This window comes from Euleptes europaea, chromosome 9, assembly GCF_029931775.1.
Source record: "Euleptes europaea isolate rEulEur1 chromosome 9, rEulEur1.hap1, whole genome shotgun sequence".
NCBI classification, from domain to species: domain Eukaryota; kingdom Metazoa; phylum Chordata; class Lepidosauria; order Squamata; family Sphaerodactylidae; genus Euleptes; species Euleptes europaea.
This window is the reverse complement of record NC_079320.1, coordinates 21,236,233-21,263,872: the sequence shown is the minus strand read 5'-3', so window position 1 is coordinate 21,263,872 and position 27,640 is coordinate 21,236,233. Positions and strand designations below refer to the sequence as shown.

General features: G+C 42.7%; 1 protein-coding gene across 1 annotated transcript in view; it reads left to right on the top strand.

Moving 5' to 3' along the window:
- STPG2 (sperm tail PG-rich repeat containing 2) overlaps positions 1-27,640 on the top strand; it is a 242,468-nt gene that overhangs the window by 62,831 nt on the left and 151,997 nt on the right. Inside the window, exon 11 of the mRNA XM_056855812.1 lies at positions 23,655-23,814. Within this exon, the coding sequence (XP_056711790.1) occupies positions 23,655-23,814 (160 nt within the window). The remainder of the gene's footprint in view (positions 1-23,654; positions 23,815-27,640) is intronic.

Genomic DNA, 27,640 nt, shown 5'->3' with positions numbered 1-27,640 from the left:
AGATGTTACCTGTCAAACAAGATAGGTATTCCTACAGGATTTGCTGCCAGTCCAATATGACGGGAGGGGGAGTAGCAAGGTAAAACTCATTGCTGATCAGGGCTTTCAACCTCTTCGAGTTGTCAGTGGACAGTTTGGCATGGTGGAAATGCATTGGCGTTGTGTCTGTCAGGCAGGAATAACTTTTCTAGTCACATATGCTTAAGCCTGACTTAAAAAAAAAGGTTTTGCTAAGGAGGAGCTACGTGCAAAGCATAAAAGATTAACACTGAGTGAAATGAGAACCATTAGATCAAAATGTCTCCAGTTCTGGGATTGTGGCACTTAGAATATTTCCAGTAATCAACAGTTCCCTCAACCTTTCCTCAGTTGTTAATGCAAATGTTATCAATTAGTGTCTCGGAAGCCTCTTGCTGTCTTTGTATAATGGCAGAGGAATGAAACAGTGGCGCAAATGATGTGCCATGAAGTCAAGCTAGAAGTTACTCTCCCCCTTGTAATATTAAGGATCCAAGAATATTGAACTGCCAGTGTCAATTTGATTTATGGAAGGAATGGAACAGATATCTTAGCACTGAGGCTGGAATTTTAGAATTGTAATTCTTTCTCCCTTTCCCCGCCTGCTATTTTAGACCTTGTGTGTTCATATCTCCATGATGGGAGCACAGTCATACCTTTTCTCTTCAGGCTTTGAGCTCCCTGTCTTTTTCCTCTCCATTGGCCGATGACAAAGTAGTCCTGTGTTTCCAAGGTGTCATAGTCTCCCGGTCTGCCATTAGCTTAGTTGCTCCTGTGTCGCAGAAGCAATGGGCAACCTTTGCCGAAGTAGATGAATTCTTAACAGGGAGTGGGGAAACATTAACACTATGCCAGATCAAACTGGTGACATGTCACTGGCTTTCAAACGACATCTTCTTGGTGCCGTTTGGTTGAGCAGGTCCACAGTGTGTGGTCATTTGTCACAAACGGATGACACTCCTTTAAAAAGAGGTGTGAAAAATGCCCCACTTTCTACTGATCATCCCGACTTGGGTATAGCGTATCACCATAATTTCAGAGAGGAGTAATTGTCCAGTTCTGTTATGTGCACAATAAAAGGGAGAGATGTTGATTTTGCTAGAGTGTTGAGTTTAAGTCTAAGATTCCTGGGGTTCAGTTTCTGCGTTGACTGCAGGCTCACTGGCAGGCTTGTCTTTTTCACATATACCCCATACGTGAAATAATCTCTAAAGGCAGTTTAGAAGATAAGAGATGATAAGGGGTTTAAAATTCATTCTAAATGTTTACAGTGTGTGTATGCATCCTTCCAGTTCTCTCCTGTCTTCCCCTCTTACTCCGATCTTTAATCTCTGTGTATTCTGGATGGAGCTGCTGAGATGGTTCCTATTTCTATGCCATTCCTAAATATTTCCTTACTGTATCCTTTGTTATGCAAGGAACTGCTATTGTGTTTTTTAAATCTAGTTTAAACTGGAAGGTGTTTTCCAGCACACAAATAGCCGTACTATTTGAGCCTTTTAGCTTTTTCTTGTCTTAGACTATATGCTCAGTGTATAGAGAAATATCTTGGACATTGTTGGCTCCAAATAATACTATGAGATTTATATATGTAGGACACCCCCCCAAACTCCCCCTACAGCTTTCTTTAAGTATATACCCTCAGTGCTTTTCCATTATTATTTTAATCTTTTAGATAAGAAACAGATGTTGGATGCTGAGTTGCCCAAAACCACCTAATTAATGAATAGCCAAATTGGGACTTGAAGCTTGTGGTCTTTCCATTGCATTGGATTGTAGCCTAATTATGGCTAATAGCATAAGCAATAAGCTGATAGTACCAAGAGTATGTTTCTTTCTCTCAGTTTAGTTATATTCTGCTTCCTCCAATGGACGTAATTGCTGGGTATATGGAAAATAATAACCATCCATGGGAATGCTTGTAGTTAAGCATTATTATTGATGGGAACAGTTTGGAAAGTGAGGTTTCGATAGTAAGATTGGTATACCGAAATGGAGACATTTCCTTGCTTCCACAGGGAAGCACAAAATTGGCTGTTCTGTAAATATGACGTGTATATCTACATTTTATAGGATTATGTCAGTATTCATTAGTTCCGTAACAACACAGTGCTGTGGGTATCTGTTCTGTGAACTGGCATAAATATTTGACTGGATCAAGAAAAATTCAAAAGCTTGTTCACATTTCACCAATACGGTGATTTTAATAAAAGCTAGTTTTCTCTTTTACCCTATCCATAACTATTGGACTTGTTTTCTGACTGCACTTCTCATGTATGTCTGATTCTGAGTTTCTTTTTAAAAGTACTGTTGTTTGTTTCACTTGTCCTTTAGGACTCAGAACGTAATATTGACTGGTAACTATGTGGGCACTGAATATTTTTCTTTGATTTGGGTAATGATAATCTCTTGCTTTAAGAGCAGTGTGTATAAGTAAAACTGCAGTCTTTGCCTCACTTCCATGGGTTCATCTGTGTATATGTGTTTGGTTCTCAGATATCTTCTGTGCTCCTTGGGAGTTGGTTGATGACCTTTCTGAGGCTCCACAGGAAATATACAGCCAAGCAGAGACTTCTAGTTATTCATCCTTTGGATTATCTTTTCAATCCCATTTTTACAAATCGCACCTATGACCACTTTGGTACATAAAATGGCTGTAACAGTACTGTAAGATAACGATAGTACTATAGTACTATCAGTACTGTATATTAAGGTTTTGTTTACCTTGTACCTCTCGGCGTCTCTTTATTTTTCTATATCCATCTACATACCATTCAGTATTCTCTTACCATGTACAGGCTTGCTGTTTTGTGCATGGCCACTGATCACACAACATGTGGACTGTACCCAATCATGTTCATATTTGACAGAAAGTGTGGTTTCTATTGTGTGCCATTTGATGTTCTGTCTTTTTTTTGGTCATCCCTGTAGACTTTCAGAAAAAGTCCAGGACTATTGAGGACTACTATCCTGCACATGGTTCTGTCCTGATGCAATGATCTTATTTCATGGGGACATAACATGGAGACATGGGTCTGCTGCTGAAATCTGAAGTCCCTTGTCAAGTCCCCCCCACCCCTGCATAGCATTCAGTAACACTTCTTGGCATGGCAGCTTGTGTGTGTGTGAAGTGCCTTCAAGTCAGTTCTGACTCATGGTGACCCTATGAATCAGTGTCCTCCAAAACATCCTATCCTTAACAGCCTTGCTCAGGTCTTTCAAATTGAGGGCCATGGCTTCTTTTATAGAATCAGTCCATATCTTGTTGGGTCTTCCTCTTTTCCTGCTGCCTTCAACTTTTCCTGGCATGATTGTCTTTTCCAGTAACTCTTGTACTTTATTATGAGAAGACATTATGTGAAGACAACAGCCTCAGTTTTAGTCACTTTAGCTTCTAGGGTCATTTCAGGCTTGATTTGATCTATAACTAACTGGTTTGTTTTTTTGGCAGTCCATGGTATCTGTAACACTCTCCTCCAATACCACATTTCAAAGGAATCTGCTTTCTTCCTGTCAGCTTTCTTCATTGTCCAGCTTTCACACCCATACATAGTAATAGGGAATACAATGGCAGCTTATATTCCATATTACCACCTTACATCTTTGATTGCCATTGGTGGCATAAGGGAGATGCTATGACATGGGGGCATCTCTCATAAGTGTTCTGTTCTCATCTGCAAAGCATTTTCATGTTGGGAAAAGGCATAAGGAATTGGCTGCTGGAATTAGAGCCTCTTCCAACCCACCCAGTTCTTATAAACTGCATGGATTTCATAATGATTCTGTGATGGTCACTCCATATTGGTGTTGGAGATAAGACTGATAGGGGACCAGTATGGGCAATGCAGTTGATATTTCTGGAGAACAGCCTGACTTTGTGGGCTTATTTTCTGAGTCAACTCTGAAAGCAGTAACTGTGCTCTTCCCTTTAAAATGTGTTCCATCTTTTGATCTAAATGTGAACAGAAACAATTTTGGTCCCAGTCTTTATGCAAAAATCTATGGCAGCAGGGAAAACTTGACATGTGCCTCTAGCAACCAGCTGCTTAAGATCCTCACTTCTTGCTGTTTAGAAAGTCAATTTACTTTTGCACAAGTTATGCACATATAAATAAATTTGAGACTATCACAAAATGAGACACAGTAATCAACTCTAACTCAGCAGTTGGCAGCTATTAATTGCCATTTACACACATTTAAATGCAAGACTTGTGATTGCTTTGATTCATAAAATGCTGAAGATGTTTTAATGGGCAAAAAAAATTCTGTGTTCATTCTGAATTGGAGAATGATAATCAATTTTTTTGAAATTAAGTCAACTTGTGAACATATTAAACTGTACAGTAGTATGGTCATAAATGCAGGATAATGTGTATTTCGGCTACTTGAAATGTTATTGGGCACTGAAAATGAAAGTTTGATCAAGATGGTGATGTGATAGTTTTTATTGAAGAGCCAGGATTTATGAAACCTCAAAAATTGACTAGTCTTCTAATTGCTATCTAGAGAAGAGCTCTGGGGAAAAAGTGTACATTTTGAGTTTTTTATGAACATACAGTTGGCCTAGGAGATGGAGGAAGAAATGATGAATCAGAGTCCAGTGGGAAGAAGAACAAATAGAAGGAACCCCCCCCCCAAAAAAAAAAATCACTGGAGAGATGAGAATTGTTTTGGAGAGAAGAGCAAGGCTATGAAGTGAGTGAGAAACTGAGGGCCAAATTTAAGATTTTCTGTGTTCCTTGAACAACCTGGAAGGCTTTCCATTCTGTCAGTCACTGACTTGAAAGGAGATGCCTCTTCAGATAATCTGTTTTTGCCTGGAGTTGCTACTCTCTCTTTCCCTAACAAGTACATTGTGATGGCAGTTTACAACTTGAATAATACAAAAAAGAGCTACTTTTACCTGACAGTTTAAATATTCGTGAATACATTTTAAAATTTCCCAGTATGGAGTGGGGCAAAGCAGGCTTAACATGTATATTTTAGAATGCAAATACATATTCTATCCCACTTCTTAGTTTTTAAAAAATGCTGGAAGGGGAATGCTTTTCTCTGTCATTAGGGAGTCTCAACGTGGCTTACAATCTCCTTCTCTTCCCCCTCCCCACAACAGACATCTAGTGAGGTAGGTGGGGCTGAGAGAGTTCTGAGAGAAGTATAACTAGCCCAAGGTTACCCAGCAGGCTTCATGTGGAGGAGTGGAGAAACAAATCTGGTTCACCAGGTTAGAGTCCACTACTCTTAATCACTACACCACGCAACATATTTAAAAAACAGATCAAAATTTAAAACCAATATGCTCACTGTCAATGTTAAAACATGAGAAGCAAAACAATTATTGCAGAAGTTAGAAACAAAACAAAGCTAAAAGATTGGGAGGGGGCGGGCAGAGAACAAATCAAACAATTTTTAAAAAGTCAAAGGCCAGGTCTCTGCTAGAATGGAACACTGACGAGGAAGAATGTATTTCTCCAGGGAAGGCTTATGCAAATTAACAAATCTTTGGCTGGAAACAGATCTTATGGTTGATGCCAGAAACATCAGCTCCATTTTCTCATCACCTTTCATTTGCCTCCCTCCCCAAAGCAGCAGCCAATGAAAATTGAGCACGGGCTGGGAAAGCTGAGCTGTAGACCTTGCAGAAGGAAAACGGAGCAGGTGCGGGATTGCTGCTTCTGGCAACAGTCATACACACTCGGTAACATCTTCTTCCAGCCTTAAATGCAATGACACGCCAGCTCTTGCGATATTCAGGAAGCCTCAAAAGTGTGACAGGTTTTGAAAAGTTCTTGCGCGAATTTGCCACTGCTCAATTTCAATTAGACATTTGTTGGGTTTTCATTAGCGAGACCTTTAAAAATGTATCCTCCAGAAATGCTGACGAGAGCCTTAACTAGGGGGTGTCACTGTTTTAGAAAAAAAATCATAATGATGGAGTATGATGGCTATAAATAGATGAAGCATTTTAGTCATTTGCCACTGCAAGTCATTTAATAATTTCATGCTGAGTCCCCTTTCAACAAATTTAATGAAAACCAGCATGATGTTGTGGCAGGTTCTATTGGATTTCTCTGCCATCTTCTTAACGCTCCATGGTGTGAGTGATTAAAATAGCACCTAATAAACTAGCATTAACAGCTCTCCATCTTTCTTTCTTGTCTCACAAACTGACACAGACCTTTGTAGACTTTTCTCCTACTCTTCTAAAAGGGTGTCTTTGTCCCCCCCCCCTTCATTGTTCTAGTGCCTGGGAACTAGTGGCGGCTAAACAGGAGTTTTAGGGTGCTGCTCGTTCCAAGAATCAGTGTGAAGCTGTTTTTGAGGCAATCTGAGTAGGAAGTAATGAGCTGGTTTTCAGCCTACTGTGAAACTTTATTAATCTGAAGAGACCCTTCTGAAACCCACTGGATGAGCACAGGAGTAGCACAACCCCATATATCCATGTCATCATTTATCAGTCTCCTTGGATATGTGTGCTACACAGAGATATATTAAGCCTACTTCCCCACATATGATGATGTTTCTTAGTTTATGGGTTGCTTTCACTTCTTCGGTATGTTTCACCATGTTGGACTACTCATTGTAAAATAGTGTGTCGTAATGTAGCAGTGACGAAAACTTTGCATTGCTTTGTATATATGAACACTCAGTCGCCAGATTTTTAAAAAGCAGAGATGGGTAAAGCGCTCGGATGTGAAGGCGATCTGGCTGCGAAATCTGTCAGCCCATTGATAGCCAGGGTTGATTCAGCTGATCTGGCTGGCTAGGCGGGTGTCCCCTACCTCCCTCACCACTCCATGTGCATCCCTCCAGAAGCTGTGCGCTCGGTGGAAGGGGACAACCATCCCAGATAGGAGTGTACCATTCTTTGGTCAAGGGTATACGATAGCTGTGCTCCCCTGCTAGAACCTCCAAACACGCTCAAGGTGCATTTGTAGGGTAAAACTCCCCCCCCCACTCCCAGTCACAGTTTGGAACTGAGCTCAGTGAACCAAGCTGTTGTGCTGAAAGCCTGGAAACTAGTTCAGTCCCCCTCCCTCCCCTATCCCAATTCTGACTCTCAGAAAGATCTGGAAATCCCTAGTTGCCAAGGTTTTTATTCTAGGTTCAGAAATACATACTGAAGCAGCATCACTATTTAAAATTAGTTACCACTGTTGCCCCTTGTGATGCCTGAAAATCGTCTTCAGGATCAGAATCAAATTCTGCAATCTGAACAGAAAAGGCAGAGTCCCAGTGCAAGTGCAGAAGCACCTGATATATGCGTGTAATTCTTTGGATCCTCAGCAAGGCTGGAGGAGACATGAAAGTCCCCAGCGGAAGTCCACCAAAGTCAAAATTGCTATTTTCTTGGGTTTTCTTATAAATGTGTCAACTTCGGGTTTCAGTTCAGGCAACCCCCGCCCCCCGCCCAGCAACTTAAGACATGTACATTACTAATCTTTCTCAAAATCCCTACAAATATTTCCTTGAAATTCCTACAGAAGTTTCACTACATTAATTTTAAGTTTTCATTTAGGTGTAAGTGGATAGGGCAATTTGCCTGGCAATTCCTGGTAGCTTGTCCTATAGAGGTATCGACCACATTATTCATACCCTTCAGTTCTAGCTCCCAGATCTAAAGGGTAAGAGTCTTTACCTAATATTGATTTATGATTAGAAATACACTACAATTAAAAGAGATATTCCTGCAAGGCTACAGCTTGGCTTATTCTGGAGGGTCTGTGGCTTAGTGGTAGAGCATCTGCTTTGCATTCAGAAGGTCCCAATTACAATCCCTGGCATCTCCAGTTAAAATGATCAGATGATGATGATGATAATAACAACTTTATTTATACCCTGTTCTTCTCTGGCGAAGCCAGGCTCAGGGCGGCTACCATCACAGTTAAATACGCATAACATTTACTTAAAATATAAACACAACAATTGACCATATCTTAAAAAATTCAAAAACATAATAAAACCTTAGCATGCTGTAATTCTAAGAATCTAACTTCAGCGCCCAGTTTCCTGTGCAGGGAGCAATGATGGTATGTTGGGCTAGTTGTTACAGCATCATGCCCTTATTACACATCCTGAGAAAGCCCTGGCCCTGGTCGAGGACAGCCGGATATTCTTAGGGCCAGAGATCTCCAGTAGACCTCTGCCTGAGACACTGGTGAACTGCTGCCAGTCACAGTAGACAGTGCTGACTTTGATAGTCTGGTGGTCTGACTCGCTATAAGCCGGGTTGATCACAAGAACACAAGAAAGGCCATGCTGGATCAGACCAAGGCCCATCAAGTTCAGCAGTCTGTTCACACAGTGGCCAACCAGGTGCCTCTAGGAAGCCCACAAACAGGACAAATGTAGCAGCATCCTGCCTGTGTTCCACAGGCCCTAATATAATAGGCATGCTCCTCTGATCCTGGCAAGCTCAACTGTTTAGGATCAAGTAGCAAAGTAAGATTTGGGGGTCCCTGAAAGTGACGTCAAAAGCACATGTAAGGGACTCTCACTGTAGGAGAACAAAGCACCCCCCGTCCCGAAGCACGTCTCATGTGTAGCTTTGCCACAAGATGAACATTATATCATAGATAAACATTATAGCATAGAACAATCTAAACTAGATCAGAGAGAAAAAAACCTGATTTTTCTGAAAGTTCATACCTTGGCTATAATAGTTTTTAACAGAGGTTGAATTCTAAAGGGTAGGACTTGCATAGGAACTGCTCTCAGTAATGCAATAGTGTGTGGAGGACTCTGCTCTGTCAAGGTTCTGTCCCTTAATGCAGCTATTAAAGGCATAAGTGCCTTTTCCCTGCATGGAGTCAGCCAGTGCTATGTCACTTAGTTGTTTCTAGTTTATCAAGTGTTCTTTTTCTTTTAGCAGACTGAGCTGTATCATGCACCCTTAGAGAATGAGACCTCAATAGAGAAATCCTTTGGGCGCAATAAATGCTAAGTTGTCCATTAATAAGCAATTGATCCTGCAGTTGCTTATATTGATGGATGTGTTGCACCGGGTCTCTGATTACTGATTTAGAGAACACTGGCTGTTACCAAGGGAAAAACCTGGTTTGTTCTAAGTTTGAGACAGCATAAATCAAATCAGTCAGATGTCATTAAAGGCCCACAACACGCATAACTTTAACTGTAGGCACCAATAAATGATTCTACTTAGACGGTTATGGATTCCAGGGATTTGTCACCTGACGGCTTTTACTGTTTGTGTCACCAGCTTTTTGATAAATGATTGGCCTTTGATAAAAACTAATTTTCAGATACTTCATGGCAGCGCTTTGCCCATCATCATTCCTGGCAGCATATCCCAGCTGGTTTACTCATGTAAATTTACAGCCAGAAAACTGCCATCAAAAGCTGAACTATGTAGCTTGCCCTTGACAAGCTGTTTGTGGATAGATGCAAGAGAGTGACTAATTTGAGGTCTCGAGGCAGACGCCGAATGGATTCCAGCAACAGGGCACCATTCAGCTGGGCCAAAGAGTATCACTAAAGGTGACCTGATTCACTCCTTCGGGCTGCACTTCCCAGTCTCAATCTCCTTCTGATTTCTTGGTTGCAGTCTCCCTTTGGGTTGATGATTGATCCAAGGAATACAAAATCTTTAATAATTTTAGTTTCTTACGACAATACAGAACCACAATTCATTGAACTATATAACCATAAAACAGTCATAGGAGTCAGCAGCTCAAACAGTATCCTACGTAGACTCCTCTTGTAAATCAGCTGACAAATACTTGTAGAAACAGAACTGCTTTTACACGGCTCACAGAGCTGGAAAAGTGAAGATGCTTTATTCTTCTCTTCAGGCAACCCATTCCACAGGGAGAAGGCCTCCAGCAAAAAAAGCTGTAGATCTTTACTGAGACCAGTAGATTTTTACTTGATCTATATGTCTCAATTGGAGGGAACTACAGCCTACAGCTGCTGCGGCTAGGGAGAGGTGGTATGAGGTTAAAAGCCAAATAATTGTACTTGGAAACAAATCAGTAGCCAATATGGTTGCTATAAATTGTGATAGTATGAGCATATCACCCAGCTGTAACCAAAAGCTATTCACATTTCTGAATTACCTTGAAGTGTTATCACAGGTTGTTAGTGTTATCCAAGCCTGTGATTCTAAGAAATAAAACAACAACAACCCAGTAGCAGATCACCCCAGATCACAAAAGAAAGAAAGAAAAGACAGTGAAGGAATCTAAAAACGAGACCTGAGCAAAAAAAGAAAAAAGAAAACAGATACTAATGATAGAAATACACTTCTGTGCAAATTTTGAAGCAAACAAACCTGTTTAGTTGTGCTTTGTGTAGCATGGTACAAAAGAAACCATCTAAAATACAATGGTTAAAGTCAAGTAGATGAACCTGATGATTTTGTTTGCATCTCTAACAGTTTTTTGTTCAGAACATGCCACAATTGGACACCTGCATGGTACAAATAATGATTTTATTCTATAAGAGTATATTTTGCAAACTTTTGCAGAATTTTACTGTACTGTGACTAGGCCTCTCTATGGATCCTTTTTGGGATTCTCATCTTTGGCTATCCTTCCCATAAGCCTTTTCAAATATACTGCTGTGAGATACAAGAATACTATGTTTTGGAGTTGCCCTTTGGTTAAGATTAGTGCAGACATTCCAGAGTCTAGTTGTTCCATCCTTAAAGTCTAAACATCCAAGTGACCCTGGTATCAGAGATGATCCTTGATGGTGACCTGACAGGGGCATGACATTCTTTGAGATAGAGAACCAGCTTTAGCCATAATTCCTGAATGACGTATGGATCCCCCATACTTTCTTTCTCTTTAGGGTCTCGGAGATGTCTATCTAATTACATTCCTATTTGGCACCTGCTCTTTCTCCTATGGACTCAAAAAGGTATATAAACGTTGCAAGCTCTTTACTCTGGGCTTCATGCCAATGCCACCAGTGCTTTCGCTGGCCTTGGTATGCTGATGGAGTATATTCCTTTGTATTCATCTTGCTATATTATGTATTATTGGTTTACTTGGGGGTAACTGCTATGTATGTTTCTTTTCAGGTTACTTTATGGTATTATAAATAGTTATAGAGTTTCAATTCTCTCTCTCTCCCTCTCCCTGGATCTGGACATCCAACCACTCCATCCACCCCACAAACTCAGGGGAACTTGAAACTGTAGGATAAACCCTCCTGGACACAGGATTCCCTACACACTTCTAAAAATCTAAATAAGCAGTGTGTGCATGGAAGTGCTTACTGAGCTGAAATGTAGGACTCCAGCAGAACAAAGTAATGAACTAATACAGCAATCCTAAACAAGTTTACTCAAGTTTAAGCCCATTGAAGTTTACTCAGGTTTAAGCCAACTGGAGTAACTCTCTGTAGGATTGCAGTGTAAGATTGCCACTCACTTCTAAGCTCTTTGAAGCTGAGAACAGGGAACTATCCTAGGATGGTGCAGTTGGAAATTCATTAGTTAATTTCCTTTCTTGCTTCTTCTCTAGGAGCCATGACCTAGCGGGAATTCAGTTAAATTTATTGTGGTGTAATTACAGTCTAGAGCCAGCATGGTATAGTGGTTAAGAGTGACGGAAGCTAATCTGGAGAACCAGGTTCAATTTCCCACTCCTCCACAAGAAACCCAATGGGTGACCTTGGGCCAGTCACAGCTCTCTCAGAACTCACTCACCCCATGGGGAGGCAGGCAATGGCAAACCACCTCTGAACGTCTCTTGCTTAGAAAACCCTACAGGGTCACCATAAGTCAGCTGTGACTTGACAGCACACACACAGTTGCAGTCTAAGAGCTACCTCTGTAGGTAAATCTTTTCACTGAGGGGAAACAGTTTTAGGGAAATTGGAACAATGCTTAATTTTTTCCTAGTATGGTTTCATAGGGATTTAGAATAACAGAATATGATACACTCTGATTGTTGTTCCAGAGTCATCTGTCTTCCATTTCTGGTGTGATTGCTTGGGAAGATGCCATCGGGATTTCAGCTTACTAACACATTTTGGGTGACTTTGTGTGTATGTATAATTTATAAATATTTATGTCCCATCTCTCAGCACGTTGCTCATGAGGCAACTTCCAACAATTATTAAAATGACACAGTAATGAATTAAAAAACCACAGTGAACCAAATAAAGCTAGCAATTACATCTAAAGAGCCCGTAGCAAAAACCCTCATAAAAAGCAGCAGGTCTTGAGCATGAGAGAGAAACAGCAACTCAAGAGCAACTCAAAAGAAGACCAACTCAGCCTTTGCCTGGCACCTAAAATTCAAGAGGCTTGGTGGCTGATGAACCAACGTAAGGTGGTAATTTCATAATCTGGAGACCACACCAGAGACCTCCTCCAAGAGTTTACCTTGCCTCACTTCAGAAACCAGAGGGAACACAGAAGGGCCCCTGTACCTGATCTTAATATTTTACACCTTTATGTTATGGGGTTCCCCTCTCTGGTCATTATAATGAGTGAAATAAGTATTTGATCCCTTTGCAAAAGATGACTTAGTACTTGGTGACAAAACCCTTGTTGGCAATTACAGAGGTCAGACGTTTCTTGTAGGTGGCCACCAGGTTTGCACACATCTCAGGAGGTATTTTGTCCCACTCCTCTTTGCAGATCCTCTCCAAATCAGTAAGATTTCGAGGCTGATGTGTAGCTACTCGAACCTTCAGCTCCCTCCACAGATTTTCGATGGGATTAAGGTCTGGAGACTGGCTAGGCCACTCCAGTACCTTAATGCGCTTCTTCTTGAGCCACTCCTTTGTTGCCTTGGCCGTGTCTTTTGGGTCATTGTCATGCTGGAATACCCATCCTCGACCCATTTTCAATGCCCTGGCTGAGGGAAGGAGGTGCTCACCCAAGATTTGACGAAACATGGTCCCGTCCATCGTCCCTTTGATGCGGTGAAGGTGTCCTGTCCCCTTAGCAGAAAAACACCCCCAAAGCATAATATGTCCCCCTCCATGTTTGGCGGTGGGGATGGTGTTCTTGGGGTCGTAGGCAGCATTCCTCCTCCAAACACGGCGAGTTGAGTTGTTGCCAAAGAGCTTGATTTTGGTCTCATCTGACCACAACACTTTCACCCAGTTCTCCTCTGGGTCATTCAGATGTGCATTGGCAAACTGCAGACGGGACTGTACATGTGCTGTCTTGAGCAAGGGGACCTTGTGGGCTCTGTAAGATCTCAGTCCTTCACGGCGTAGTGTGTTACCAACTGTTTTCATTGTGACTATGGTCCCAGCTGCCCTGAGATCATTGACAAGTTCCCCCTGTGTAGTTCTGGGCTGCTTCATCACCGTTCTCATGATCATTGCAACTCCATGAGATGAGATCTTGCATGGAGCCCCAGACCGAGGGAGGTTGACAGTTAGGGTTAGGGTTGTCACCTTCTCACCAAGCTGCTTGGCAATAGTCTTGTAGCCCAGTCCAGCCTTGTGCAGGTCTACAATCTTTTCCCTGACATCCTTGGACAGCTCTTTGGTCTTGGTCATGGTGGCTAGTTTGGAATCTGATGGATTGATTGCTTCTGTCGACAGCAGAACCCTAACCCTAAGCCCAACCTGGCTGGTTGATAGGGGATCAAATACTTATTTAACTCATTATAATGCACATCAATCTCTGACTTTTGGGTTTCTGGGGGTTTTCCTGTTGTTATTCTGTCTCTCACAGCTACAATAAACCTACCATTAAAATTATGGACTGGTCATTTCTTCGTCAGAGGGCAAATGGGCAATTTTAGCAGGGGATCAAATACTTTTTTCCCTCACTGTAGAATTGTACTTCAAAGTTTTCAGCTATTTTTTTTTTGCAGATTACAAAGGCATCTATCTTTTATTGTAATTAAAGAAAAGCACAACAGCAGCATTTCGATGAAAAAGTCTCTATATAATGAACTATAAAACTTGATGATAGTTATACTTCTGTAGCAAGATCAAAAATTGCCACCAGAATTTTTTACATTTACTTCTTGATGAATTAAACTGTAGATTCAAATGACTGTGATCCAGACATTTAAAAATTATGCAGTGAATAATGCAAAACACTATTTAGTTTCATCGTATAAAATATATGAAAAAAATTAAAAATAACTTTTGATCATGACAGTTCTTCAATAGGAAGAATGAATGATAGACTCCTTTATAAAGTGCCTCGGTCTTTTATGTCTAGTATAGATATTAGTAAGATTACATTATACCCAGAATAAAATTGAATTACAATTACATGTCAGTTTGTGTGCTTTTCAGTATTTGAAACAGAGTTCAAAACATACAAAGAGTATGATTAGAGATTTAAAGAGCTGTGTGGGAGAATTTTTAGATTTTAGTAAGAAATACTTATCAGAACAGGAGGTCATCTGAGATGGGCATCTGACTTGGTAAAAATCTGCTAACCCCTGATAATAATGACTGATTAAGCATATCCTTTTTGGGAGTCAAAAGGGGCCATTCCTCCTTCATATACCAGTGAAAAAGCTTGTAGGCTTTAACCCAATGCAGTACAAAATACAAAAATGAATTCGAGTTGGGCTTTTCCTCTGTAGTGATGTAATTTAGAGACACATCTTTATAGGAACTTACTGGATGGGATTTTCCAGAGGATCCCTGCAAGCTAGTGGGGAGGAGCTATAGGCAGCATGACTCAGAGAGCAGTCAGGGAAGCAAGGAGAATACTGTGTTTGGCGATAAATGATTACATTTATTATTATTTTGCTGTGTCCCTCATATGATTTAACCCTAACTTATTACACCTGCTAGTCTAGCTGTAGGCAAAAAAGCAAGGTCCTTAACGTTGGTAGACACATCTAAAAAAATCAGTTCTGATTGTCTGAATGAATGCTCTTGACAGGGAAGGTGGAGGACTGCGAAGCTTCCTTCACAGTAGAATTTAATGCTGGGTTAAGGTGTAAGCTGGCAGGGTGGGGGGTGGGGGAGAAAGCTTAAGCAGTAGAAGCAAATCACTTTACAAAGTAAGCCAACTGCTTGCTGCCTGGGGTCACCTGACAATGTGACCAGGGAGAAAATTCCTTTTCTATTCCAATTGCAACAATACTAAAAAAAAATTGATAAAATGAGCATTACAATAGTCAGATCTAAAAACGTTAAATCAGCCTGCCAGATCTAAAGCGTCCCTAGAATTGAAAGGGGACATACAGGCCATCTAGTCCAACCCCCTGCCCAATGCAATAGAGAAATTCTGGCAAGAGTTTTCACCTTGCTTTGTTAAATATACCATCTAAAGTAAATACCAGAAGCACCATAGATGTGTTAGCTTAAACTGCATAGCTGATTACTTCCAAGACATGCTGTCAATCTGCATGGCTGATTTGCCAGACATGAAAATTACCTAGTAGATGAAAAACAAGTGTTAATTTTACAGTGTATACAAAATATTTAATTTTCCCATTGCTTCTTAGGATCATTTGACATGTGAATAATATTTGTATTCTTAACCTTTCCACAGCACCTTGAGCATTTTGAAACAATTGCAACCATACACTCCCAATTGCAGTATTAGAAAAGTGACATGTTACTGTAAAGTAGTTGCTTCCTTGTATCTTTAATATTTTAAGATAAGGCATACGTTTTAAAAATCTAGAATTCACTAGTATTTGTTTAATTTGTATGACGAACACTTGGTGGGGAGGGGGGATTACCAGAGAGACTTGGTGCTGTGAATGGTAGAAATACTTTACCTGTAGTGGATGGCAGGGTGTGAATCGTGGTAATATTGGTATGGTGAATGGGCAAGGTGAACAAGGTTTCCATAACTCCCAGACTGATGGTGGAAAGTGCTGTCAAGTCGCAGGCAATTTATAGCGATCCCATAAGGATTTCAAAGCAAGAGACATTCAGAGGTGGTTTGCCATTGCCTTCCTCAGCATACCAACCCTAGACTTCCTCTGTGTTCTCCCATCCAAGTTCTAATCAGAAGAAGAAGAGTTGGTTTTTATATGCTGACTTTCTCTACCACTTAAGGGAGACTCAAACCGGCTTACAATCACCTTCCCTTCCCCTCCCCACAACAGACACCCTGTGAGGTAGGTGAGGCTGAGAGAGCTTTTAATAGAACTGTGGCTAGCCCAAGGTCACCCAGCTGACTTCATGTGTAGGAGTGGGGAAACAAACCCAGTTCACCAGATTAGCATCCGCTGCTCATGTGGAGGAGTGGAGAATCAAACCCTGTTCTCTAGATCAGACTCCACTGCTCCAAACCACTGCTCTTAACCACTACACCACACTGGCTTAGTTTCTTACTGATCTTACCGACCCTGCTTAGTTTCTGAGATCTGTCAAGATCAGGCTAGCCTGAGCCATCCAGGCCAGGGCAGCTCCCAGATTACATTACATTAATGCACTCTTTATGTGAATGTCCTTTAAACTCTATATGCATTTTTACATTAATAAATACGTAGTTTTGTGTCATGGAAGCAAGTGACTCTGTTGTGTTGACTGTCTCACCACCAGGCTAACTATTGATTTGTGCCTGGATTCTCATTACAGTATCTGACAGCACTGAAAGTTTTCTGTCCCTGTCATGGATTTGTAGGTGGAGATGATATTTGATCTCTAATGCTGCTTAGCTCAGCTATAAGCAAGAAAAAATGCTGAAATATTTGGGATATGAGACAATGGAATGTCAGTGGCATAATCAGCCAGAGTGAATCTGATGCTCAGTTCTCTTGCCAGAAGTGACTTATATAAAGTGACAGAAGGAGTGCTTGCTGTTGCTTCCAAACAGCTCACAGCTGGGACCCTCCAAATCTCGGCTGTCTTAGTTCGTGACCCACTGGCTTAGAGCTCCTGCTCTCAGGGTCTTCAGCTGCTTAGTTGTTATGCCGCTTCTGATGTGACAAGAGGTTGAGGAAACCAACAGGGAATTGTTCCTTTTTTCACAGCAAAATAAAATAGCAAAATCTGGCTGAAACAACTCCCGCGTGGCAGAGGAAATTAGTCCGTTAGGCAAATCAAATGCTAGAAAAATCAAGAGACTTGCGCATCACCCAATGCACCAATGTAATAATGTAGGGGACCTCTCAGGAAGGTTATTTTAGTGGATCCAGAACATTAAATGGGAATCATTGACCTAAAGTACTCTCAGTGTCGAAGGTACAGCTGCTTTGAAATTGGTAATTTCTTTGTTGACTCTGGGGGTGTGTCTTACAGCTCAGTAATGAGTCCAGGGTATCAATATAAAACATAGATCATGATGGGTAGCTGTGTTAGTCTGTCTATAGCAGTAGTAAAGAGCAAGAGTCCAGTAGCACCTTAAAGACTTACAATTTTTTTGGCAGGGTTTGAGCTTTTGTGGTGTGGTGGTTAAGAACCAGCGTGGTGTAGTGGTTAAAAGCGGTGGTTTGGAGCGGTGGACTCTAATCTAGAGAACCAGGTTTGATTCCCCAGTCCTCCACATGAGTGATAGATGCTAATCTGGTGAACTGGATTTGTTTCCCCACTCCTACACATGAAGCCAGCTGGGTGACCTTGGGCTAGTCACACTCTCTCAGCCTCACCTACCTCACAGGGCGTCTGTTGTGGGGAGGGGAAGGGAAGATTATTGTAAGCCAGTTTGATTCTTCTTTAAATCAGCATATAAAAAACAACTCTTCTTCTTCTTTGTGAGTCATAGCTCACTTCTTCATATCTTACAAAGAAGAAGAGTGAAGATCTGAAGAAGTGAGCTGTGACTCACAAAAGTTCATACCCTGACAGAAATTTTGTTAGTCTTTAAGGTGCTACTGGACTCTTGCTCTTTTCTACTAATATAAAACATATTTCCTCAGTTCTCTTCCTCCCCCGTCCAGACTTATAGTCAGGTGCTCCTGGCATCCCACAATTGGGATTAGGTTTCCACATAAAATAGAAGAGTCTGATATTTAGATGTTCTGATGGATGTGTCTGATGTTTTAAGGCCCCTGCGTTTTAAGTCTGGCGCGTGCACCGTTTGATAGTTAGCCTAGAATTATTACCATCGTTATTAATACTAATGTTTCTTTGATGTTGATTAAAAATATTAATTTAGCAACTTAGCAGAAAGAGTTTATAAATGATGGAAGAGTAAATGTTTTAGCTTAATTGGAAACTATTAATTTGAAGTAAACATGCTCATCTTTGATCATAAATTAACACTGTTCAATTTGGATGAAACGAGAACTGTTAAATTAAGAATTGCTGAATAAGGAAATACATTATCATTTCACACACAGTATATAAATGTAAATAATCACCTATCTTTTAAAAAAAGATAAATTAAAACTTATTAATATTAGACTGAGCCGTCCGCTGCACAGTGTTGTATTCCTTCTGCCTGTAGTACTCATTTGTTCATGAAAGTAATGAGTTCTGAGCTTGTTGGTTATTTCTCTCCATCTATGGTGTGTTGCCTAACGGAGTGCCCGAACTCCCGGACTGGTCATGGCAACCCCAGGCATATGTTCGCACGCTGTTCCAAGCCATGCGTCTTGCCCCAAACGATATGGGGAAGGCTCTTTCGCTCGAGTGAAACTGACACCAACGCTCCTATGCATCCCGCGGAGCCGGCAGCTGAGAAACAGAGGCCAGGTCAACCTCTCCAGTGAACCAGAGAGACTCCATTTCCTGTGCAACTCTGTTCCAGCAGAAGCCATGCCAGAGAAAGTGGACAAGCACGTAGCCCTCGCCAACACCCCACCTCCCATTGCCTCAGCAATTAATGGCCCATCAGAGACATTGAGATAACAACGATGAATCGTTCCCCCAGCAATGCAGATTGATGAGCCCCGGACATAGCAAGATCGAACCTTTTGTTTTAGATCGTTAATCCAATCTGCAGAGACTCCTGGTTTCTCCCTGGGTTGCACAAGTCACTGGAATTAGAATAGTTTTTCCAAATTGTCATTCCCCCACCCCGGCAGCCAACCATTAAGGCCCTTTGTCACCTTTTGTTTTTAGCTTGGGAACCAGGAGGGTAATCCAATCACACTCCCCCCTCCAGAAAGTAGTATATCTGAGGTCTCCTGAAAGTCCAGACCTCTCCTTAGGTCTTCCCCTTCATACTGACTGTAATTCTGTCAGTGTGGGCAGCCATGCTTGAACACTCAGGGTACCCCCTGCCCCCTTTTTATTCCCCCCTCCCTGCCATCTTTGTTTATTCCCCCCTTAGCCTATGGAACTCAGTACACCTCCGCTTCAGAACAGGTACCGTATAGTCCGTCAACATATTCCTGCCACATTTGGCAATTTCTCTCTCCTTCCTTTGATTCCTAGATTCTCTGTGTATGTTTGTGTTGCTACACTGAATGCCTGAACTACATAAACTCTCTTAATTTGGAATCCCTGTCTCTGTCATTATTCTAAGGTCACAGATTCTGTCTCTGGTATACATTGGTTGCACCCCGCTTTATAAATATTATAGTTACCATAAGCGCAGCTAATTCCCCCTTTGAAGCGCATTTTGGCTAACAGGTAATAAAAGAATGAGAGTTGTATTTAAACGTTTTTAAAAAACTTTATTTTTAAAAAGTGATAGGCACCCTGATCTTACAGATTAGGAACCTCTAATCTTGTTGAACATATAGGTCCTTTCTGGAATGTTAAGAAAGGATAGTGGCTGCTACTGCAAAATGTCTGCCACGAGAATGGAGCCAATCACAAAATGTCAGGAGAATCTGTAAAATGTCAGAAGGTTCTGAGTCAAGTGTTATCTTAAAACAGAGAGATCTACTTCTGAATGGGCTCTTCCTGCAGACCCAAAAGTGATGTCTCCTGCTCCAAGAAGAAGGAGGAGGAGGAGAAGAAGAAGAGTTGGTTTTTATATGCCGACTTTCTCTACTACTTAAGGGAGAATCAAACCAGCTTACAATCACATTCGCTTCCCCTCCCCACAACAGACCTGTGAGGTAGGTGAGGCTGAGAGAGCTCTAAGAGAGCAGTGACTAGCCCAAGGTCACCCAGCTGGCTTCATGTGGAGGAGTGGGGAAACCAACCCAGTTCACCAGATTAGCGTCTGCTGCTCATGTGGAGGAGTGCAGATTCAAACCCGGTTGTCCAGATTAAAGTCCACCACTCCAAACCACCTCTCTTAACCACTACACCATGCTGGCTCTCCAAGAGGCAAAGGAAATCCAGGATTAACTATTGACTTAGAAAAGAGACTGTTTGGTCTCAGTTTCTAGAGACAGGAGTGTCTTCCAAGCTTGGAGGCACACAAATGTCTGTGGTGAAGCTGCAAGCACACAGCTCTCATTCATCTGCTTAGAATAAGCTCAGAGATTTGTTAGTAAATCAGCCGATAGATAGTATCCTGAAGTCTCCCGTCTCTCCCCCCCCATTTTTATTCAAGAATCTTTGCACTTTATCTCCAAGACCCAAGAAGCCAGGGAATGCACTGTTGGCAGTGTGGCATCCGTGGGCACCATGTCAGGGATTACTGGTATGGACAGCGTACAAAAGTGGTTTGCGTGATTCACCAAGAAATGCAGAAGGTTCTAAAACTAACTTTCTTCTAGACCTGTGTTGGCGAACCTATGGCACGTGTGCCGACTCCGGCACGCGTAGCCCTCTCTGCCAGCATGCGCGTGACTCAGCTGAGCCGCGCATGCCCCGCTCGGATCTTTGCGGGTCGCCGGGAGGAGGAGAACCCGCAGGATGGCCAGCAGGGGGCTGCTGCGCCTTTCCCCGCTCGGGCCTCCCACCGTCCCCGCTTGCCGAGCTGTGACAGCGGAGCTCCCCTCCCCCCCGGCGATATCCATCCGCCGGCGCCGGAGTGCAGGCTTCCCCAGGCAGGGAGCGAGCGGGAGCGCGAGGCGCTGCGATGCAGCTAGGCCTGAAGCCGACATGCAGCGTGTGTCGCGCCACCTCCTCCTCCATGTGGAAGAAAGGCGGCCAGGGCAAGATCCTTTGCAACTACTGCACGGGCCGGCTGGGGCTGGAGGGGCCGCCTACGCCACCACCTCAGCTGCCGTGCAGCACAGCAGTGGCGGGAGCGGCGGCGGGAGCGGCGGCTGAGGGAAGCAGGTGAGGCTTCCCCACCCCCTGCTGCCACTGGCCAGCCGGCCGGCCTTCCATCACGGGCTGGAGCGCCGCTCTGGAGGAGTTGGCTTGGCCGGGCCTCTCTTGCCCAGAAACTGCCGCGTTGGCCAGTTCACTTTAGGGCGAAAACGCATTGGGGGGGTGGGGGGGTTGCCTTGGATTCGCCGCTCTCTGGATGCACATCTCCCCCATCTGAATTCTCAAAACTCTGCACGGGGGGGGGGGGCTTATTGTTGAGTTTGGAGAGTTTGGATGGGGGAGATGTGCATCTGGAGAGGGGAAAATCCAAGGCAACCCCCCCCCCCCCGTGCGTTTTCACCCAAAATTTATTCTGGGTTGCTGCGTAGTAAGTCGAGTTGCTTCTGCTAGCATGAGTGAGAAGCGCCTTCCCCAAATGGTGGGAGGATAAAGGGGAAACGCTCTTCTCCCCCCCCCAGGGCGCATATTCAAGTATTGCAGCCCCAGTGTATGTTTGTTTACTCGGAAGCTGGCCCTCCCACAAGGCCAAAGGGCTTCCTCACAAGTATCTGTTGAAGCTGGAGGGTGACAGATTCAAAACAGATAAAAGGAAGTATTTTTTCACACCACAAATAGTTAAATTGTGGAACTCCCTGCCCCAGGATGTGGTGATGGCAGCCAGCTTGGAAGGCTTTAAGAGGGGAGTGGACATGTTCATGGAGGAGAGGGGTATTCATGGCTATTAGTTAGAATGGATACTAGTCATGCTGCATCCCTATTCTCTCCAGGATCAGAGGAGCATGCCTATTATCTTGGGTGCTGTGGAACACAAGCACCCAACAAAAGGATTCTTCATAATAAGCTGTACAATAGTGAAGAAAATTTCATTTTTAAAAGATCCCATGATCAGAATACTTACACTTGTTTTAAAAGTATAGTAATTCTTATTGGTAGTGAAGTGTGCAATGTCCACAACGGACTAAAATGCTGTTCAGTTCTTATTTTTTTTAATGTATATAAGTCGCCAAAAGCTAAGCAACTTGTTGCATGATTTAACTTTCCCATTCAGACTGGTAAGACAATTCTGAACTTTTAAGAATTACATGCTAAGAATGTTCTATTTTCTAAGAATATTTCTTTAATACAAGAAAAATACATTTAAGTTTTTTCAGCTGTGAGTAAAGGTCCATGGGTAGAGAAAGCTCTCCTCACACAATGCAACCTCATATTTTTTTAACTTAAGATGCCAGGCACTGAATCTGGAATCTTGTGTATTTTAAACAAGGGCTTTACTACTAAACTACACTCCCCCCCATGCCATCTCCACACTTTTTGGTTCTCTATTTCTACAGAAAACTTACCTTTCAATAAAAAGTTGTTTGTATCATTGAAAGCTCTGTTATTGTGTTTTTCTTTTAACGCAAAATATGTGAATGTTTGAGTTATTTTTTCTAAACTAAAACCTCAGTATTCTGGTTAAATTGCCGTATTGGCACTTGGCGATAAATAAGTGAATTTTGGGTTGCAGTTTGGGCACTCGGTCTCTAAAAGGTTCGCCATCACTGTTCTAGACCCAGAAACAATGTTGTTGGGAATAATGCCAGAAAAGATAGATAAGAATCACAGGGACTTGTTCAACTACATGATTACAGCAGTGAGACTAGTACTGGCAACAACTTGGAAACAAGAAGAAATTCCAGAACTGGAAAAAGGGCAAGATAAAATGGCAGAATACGCAGTGATGGCGGAATTATCCAGTCTGGTGAAAGGCAGAATGATGGAAGAATTTCAGAAGAAATGGGAGCTTTGTTTTGAGTACATAAAGTAGAAATCATAATTCGGTAAAGAAGGGCGGAGGTATACTAATAAGTAAAAGAATAGTAATATAAAGGCAGCAGATTGATAGTGTATATGAAATAATCTAGTTTAGAGCAGCAGACGAAGAATAAAAGTAAAAATATAGAATGGGTAATATCAATTTTATTACGTATTGTATTGACAGACAGCTTGAAGAGCAGTGGAAATATTATAAAGGACTTAGATTATTAATTAAATAAATTAAACAAATATCCAGTATGATATGAATGCATGTTTTTGATTGTCATGTGTTTTTTCTTTTTTTGAAAATCTTTAATTTATATATATATATGTATATATTTTAAAAAGTGTTTTGCGTGGTGCTAAATGAGAACAGTCTGATCTTCTATCCTTTTTGCTCCTTGTAATTTACTTTCTCGAAATTTGCTTCCAGTTAACCTATGTGTAGAGTTGCCCCAATGCCCCTGGCTCTGTGGTGCTCAAAAAACCCTTTGGATTCTGCAGAGATGAATTTCTGCTGGTCCTTTAATCTGTCCTCTCCTTTAGTGATGGTGGCTCTTTGCAAACATAGCAGTGTTGACTAATGATGCTGTCTGATGGCGGCAACATTGTTTGAGTCACAATTTCAATGCAATTAACATGGGCTCCTTTGGCACAGTGGTCACATTGCATCTCGTCCTAAATACTTATTTGTCAGCACATTTGCTCATGTGAGCTGGCAGTAAATCTTTCTGGTAACAGATGCTTATTTGCCGCTTGTCATTTATTTCCAGTCAAGTTACTATTGTGCTTCCTGTAACGCGCACACTAAGCATCGGAGTATTTCAACTGACACTTACATTTCTTTAATATTGCAGGACGTTCCTCCACCAGGCTCGTATAATGTTCAAAGATCATTTGCAAAATCACAAGGCAAACGCGAGTACATGATTCCCCGAACTGCGATGGCTAAAAGAAGGCATGCTTCATTTCTCAGTGGAACACCTAGGCAAGATTTGTCTAAGGCCAAGATACCAGGTAAGTTGACCATGTAATTTTCCAAGGAAGCTAAGATCATGGCAGACTTTGTTTTACGGGGTAGTTTGCCAGTGCCTTCCCCAGTCATCTTCCCTTGATCCCCAGCCAGCTGGGTACTCATTTCACCGACCTTGGAAGAATGGAAGGCTGAGTCAACCTTGAGCCGGCTACCTGAAACCGACTTCCGTCAGAATCAAACTCAGGTCGTGAGCCGAGCTTTTGACTGCAGTACTGCAGCTTAACACTCGGCGCAACGGGGCTCCTCTCTCTTTCTATATTTATATTTATTTTTAATATATTTATATTTATATATGTATTTATATATTGGAACCGCTCTAACTGTTAGAAAATTCTTCCTAATGTCTAGATGGAAACCCGTTGGTTCTGGGCTGACCTTCTTGGGCAACAGAAAACAACTCAGCACCATTCTCTGTATGACAGCCCTTCAAGTATTTGAAGATGGTTATCATATCACCTCTCAGTCTTCTCCTTTCCAGGCTAAACATACCCAGCTCCTATATAGGGCATGAACAAATGGTGGCAGCATGTGAATGGAAACTTTGTTCTAAGAATGTAAAGGTAATATAGGGATAAACAAAAGGATACATTATGGAGACTGGTAAAACAGGTAATTAACCCGAATTTGGGTAAAAGTCCACAGTGTTTGAACCGGCCTGACCCCTTCTTTACCTGGCCAACCAGGGAGAAAGGCATGGGGCTCTCCTGGTGTAGGAGCTGGATAGTAGGAAGCTGTCCAGGACTAGCATGAGCTAGGTTTGAGCTGTTGAATCAGCAAAGGCAGGAGTTGAAGTGAAGGCTTCTTCACTTCAACCTGCTGACCCCCTTCTAGCTCTAGTTGGGTCCTGGATCCTGAAAACAGCTAAAAGGTGGTGTTATCCTTCTATGTAAGACTGGAGTAAGGGATGCTTTGAGCTGCCTGCCATGTGCCCCTTCCAAGAGTCCAGCTTCAGTCCTGGTTCTCCACCTTCTTTCTTCCTGGGGTCATGGGGAAAACTCTTGGCATGCTGGAGGTGGTCAAGTCCCTTGGTTTTTGCTGTCTGCATTTTCCACTGCCTCTGAAACAGCAGCTTGCTGTGGTAGGGGAGGCAGAGCAGGTTGTTTCCTGGAGGCTCTGGGATGCAAGGGGTCTCTACTATAGTGGGGGCAATGGGGGCTCCTCAGCTCTTGAGGAGTCCTTATCCCATATGGAGGCTTGGCCAGGGCAGATCTTGGAGAGGGACAATTGCTCAGTGGTAGAGCCACTGCTAGGCAGGCAGAAGGTTCCACGCTCAAATCCCCGAATCTCCATGTCACAGCCCTGGACATCCTGCCCTTGGGGAAGAAGGAGTGGTGCAGGTGCACAGCTCTTAAAGGCAGCAGCTCAGCTGCAGAGCCGAGGAGAGAACTAGTTAGGTGTGCGAGAGTGAGGGAGGAGCAGACCGGAGTAAGACCAACCAGCACGAGCTCCCTATGAAGCAAAGGACTGATCTGGTGTAAGAGCCTCCTTGAGGAGAGGGCTTGCTCAGAAGGAGAATCAGGGAAGCAGGGACTGGGTATGGCCAAGAGCAGGAGGGATAAAAGGCTCTGGCTGAGAGAGGTAAAGGGAGCAGCTGGCTAGAAACTGGAAGGAACTGTGGCTAGTCATCCTTGAGGCTTTTGCAGGCTAGGGGATTACCAAGCCTCCTAGATACCTGGAAAGCCGCATTCCTGGCCAGCAGGAACTTTTCCCACCTGGCCCGGTCAGAATGGCTCACTCTGGCTTAACCCTGCAGAAAGTGTGCAGTGAGAAGGACAGGAGCTTAAGGAGCAGGCGGAAGGACTTAGGCTGGGAAAGCAGCCCCAGCGTGGTGTAGTGGTTAAGAGAGAGTGGAATGCCTAAAGCTACCTAGCTGCAGTGAGGGCAAGATTTAAACTGGAAAAATTTCATAATTATTATACACCTGCTCTATGATGACCAGCTTTGGCTTTGGTGTAGTGGTTAAGAGCAGTGGTTTGGAGCGGTGGAGTCTGATCTGGAGAACCGGGTTTGATTCCTCCCCATTCCTCCACATGAGCAGTGGAGGCTAATCTGGTGAACTGGATTTGCTTCCCCACTCCTACACATGAAGCCAGCTGGGTGACCTTGGGCTAGTCACACTCTATAACCCCGGCAGCGGATTGAGGCACAAGTGTCTATGAATGGTTACCATCTATATGCCATGCGCTCAAGTACTGATAGAGTTCTAAGGTCCTCAATCCATTGATTTACCAGAGATGGGCTTTTGTCTTTCCAGTGTTGTAATGTAAGTCTTTTAGCTGTAGGAAGGGCATGGAGGGTCTTTCACAGATGATGAAGAAGAAGAGTTGGTTTTTATATGCCGGCTTTCTCTACCACTTAAGGGACACTCTACCCAGCTTACAATCACCTTCCCTTCCCCTCCCCACAACAGACACCCTGTGAGGTAGGTGGGGCTGAGAGAGCGTGACTAGCCCGAGGTCACCCAGCTTGCTTCGTGTGTAGGAATGGGGAAGCAAATCCAGTTCACCAGATTAGCCTCCGCCGCTCATGTGGAGGAGTGGGGAATCGAACCCGGTTGTCCAGATCAGAGTCCACCGCTCCAAACCACCACTCTTAACCACTAACTACCCCATGTGAAAGGCTCCTTGAAACTTTGGTGTAAGAGCCATAATGGTTGAAAGATCCTGAAGCATTATGTGGTGGAGCAGCCAATATCATATTTAACGTGCCTTTAATCATTGATAAGAAAATGTGTTCTCAGCTTTTCTGTCATTCTGAGATGAAAAATGCAAATCAAACATACAATAATTTCAGAGGGTTGGCTTTGAAGCTTATTTAAAAACACACACAAGGAAAAGGGAAAATTATACATCATTAACAAATATTTATATTAAAGCATGGGATACAATCTTGTATATATTGATTACTTCATGTGTACTACACCTCTCTCCCCAATGGGGACCCAAAATGGCTTACAGTGTTCTCCTCACAACACCCCTTTGCGGTAAGTAAGGGTGAAATTGTGTGACTGGCCCAGCAAGATTCCATGGCAGAGTGGGATTTGAACCTGGGTCTCCCAGATCATGTCATGGCAAAATGTTATTCATTAAGGGCAAGAACACAGCTTGTTGCTATATTTGAATTCACCCTTCCCTCCCTCTCCCTCTTTCTCTTGCAGACAGAGGACAGAATGGTGTTGGAAGCCTCCCATTAAACCCAATTTTGCTGTGACACCCAAATGCAGGCACCTGGGCAAAATGGCAAGTGTCTCTTCCCCAGGCACCAGGATTCTAAATGAGGAACGAACAGAGATTTAGAATTGGGAGGCAACAAACTGCAACTTGCCCACGTGTCTGCGTTCAAACATCACAGCAAATTGGAGTTTGATTGATTCCCAAACCAGGAAGCTTTCAGTTGCTCTCCTATGTGTGTCAGGGGGAGGGGGGAGGAATGCCAGCAAACACAACAAGCGGTGTTCGTGCTCGTCATGAATAAACGGAGGCTGGTCGAGTCATCTGAATGCGGCCACTGTTCACATATTGATCTAATTCATCATTATCTCCACTTTGTATTTGGTAGGCGATACGAGTCTTGTGCAGCACAGAGTATATCTTGTGTTTGATGCTTAACAAATAATTAGTAATAATGTGGAGCAGTGCACTTCACCATAATTCATTCATTGCCTTAGTTACAAAAGCCACTGTTTGAATTGCCGTCCCAAACTCATTATGTTTCTCAGTACATTCCCACAGGAAATTACTTTAGGTAACAAATAGAATTTATCTTCAAAATTAATTGGACAGATCACATGAAGGTAGTTGTGTCCAC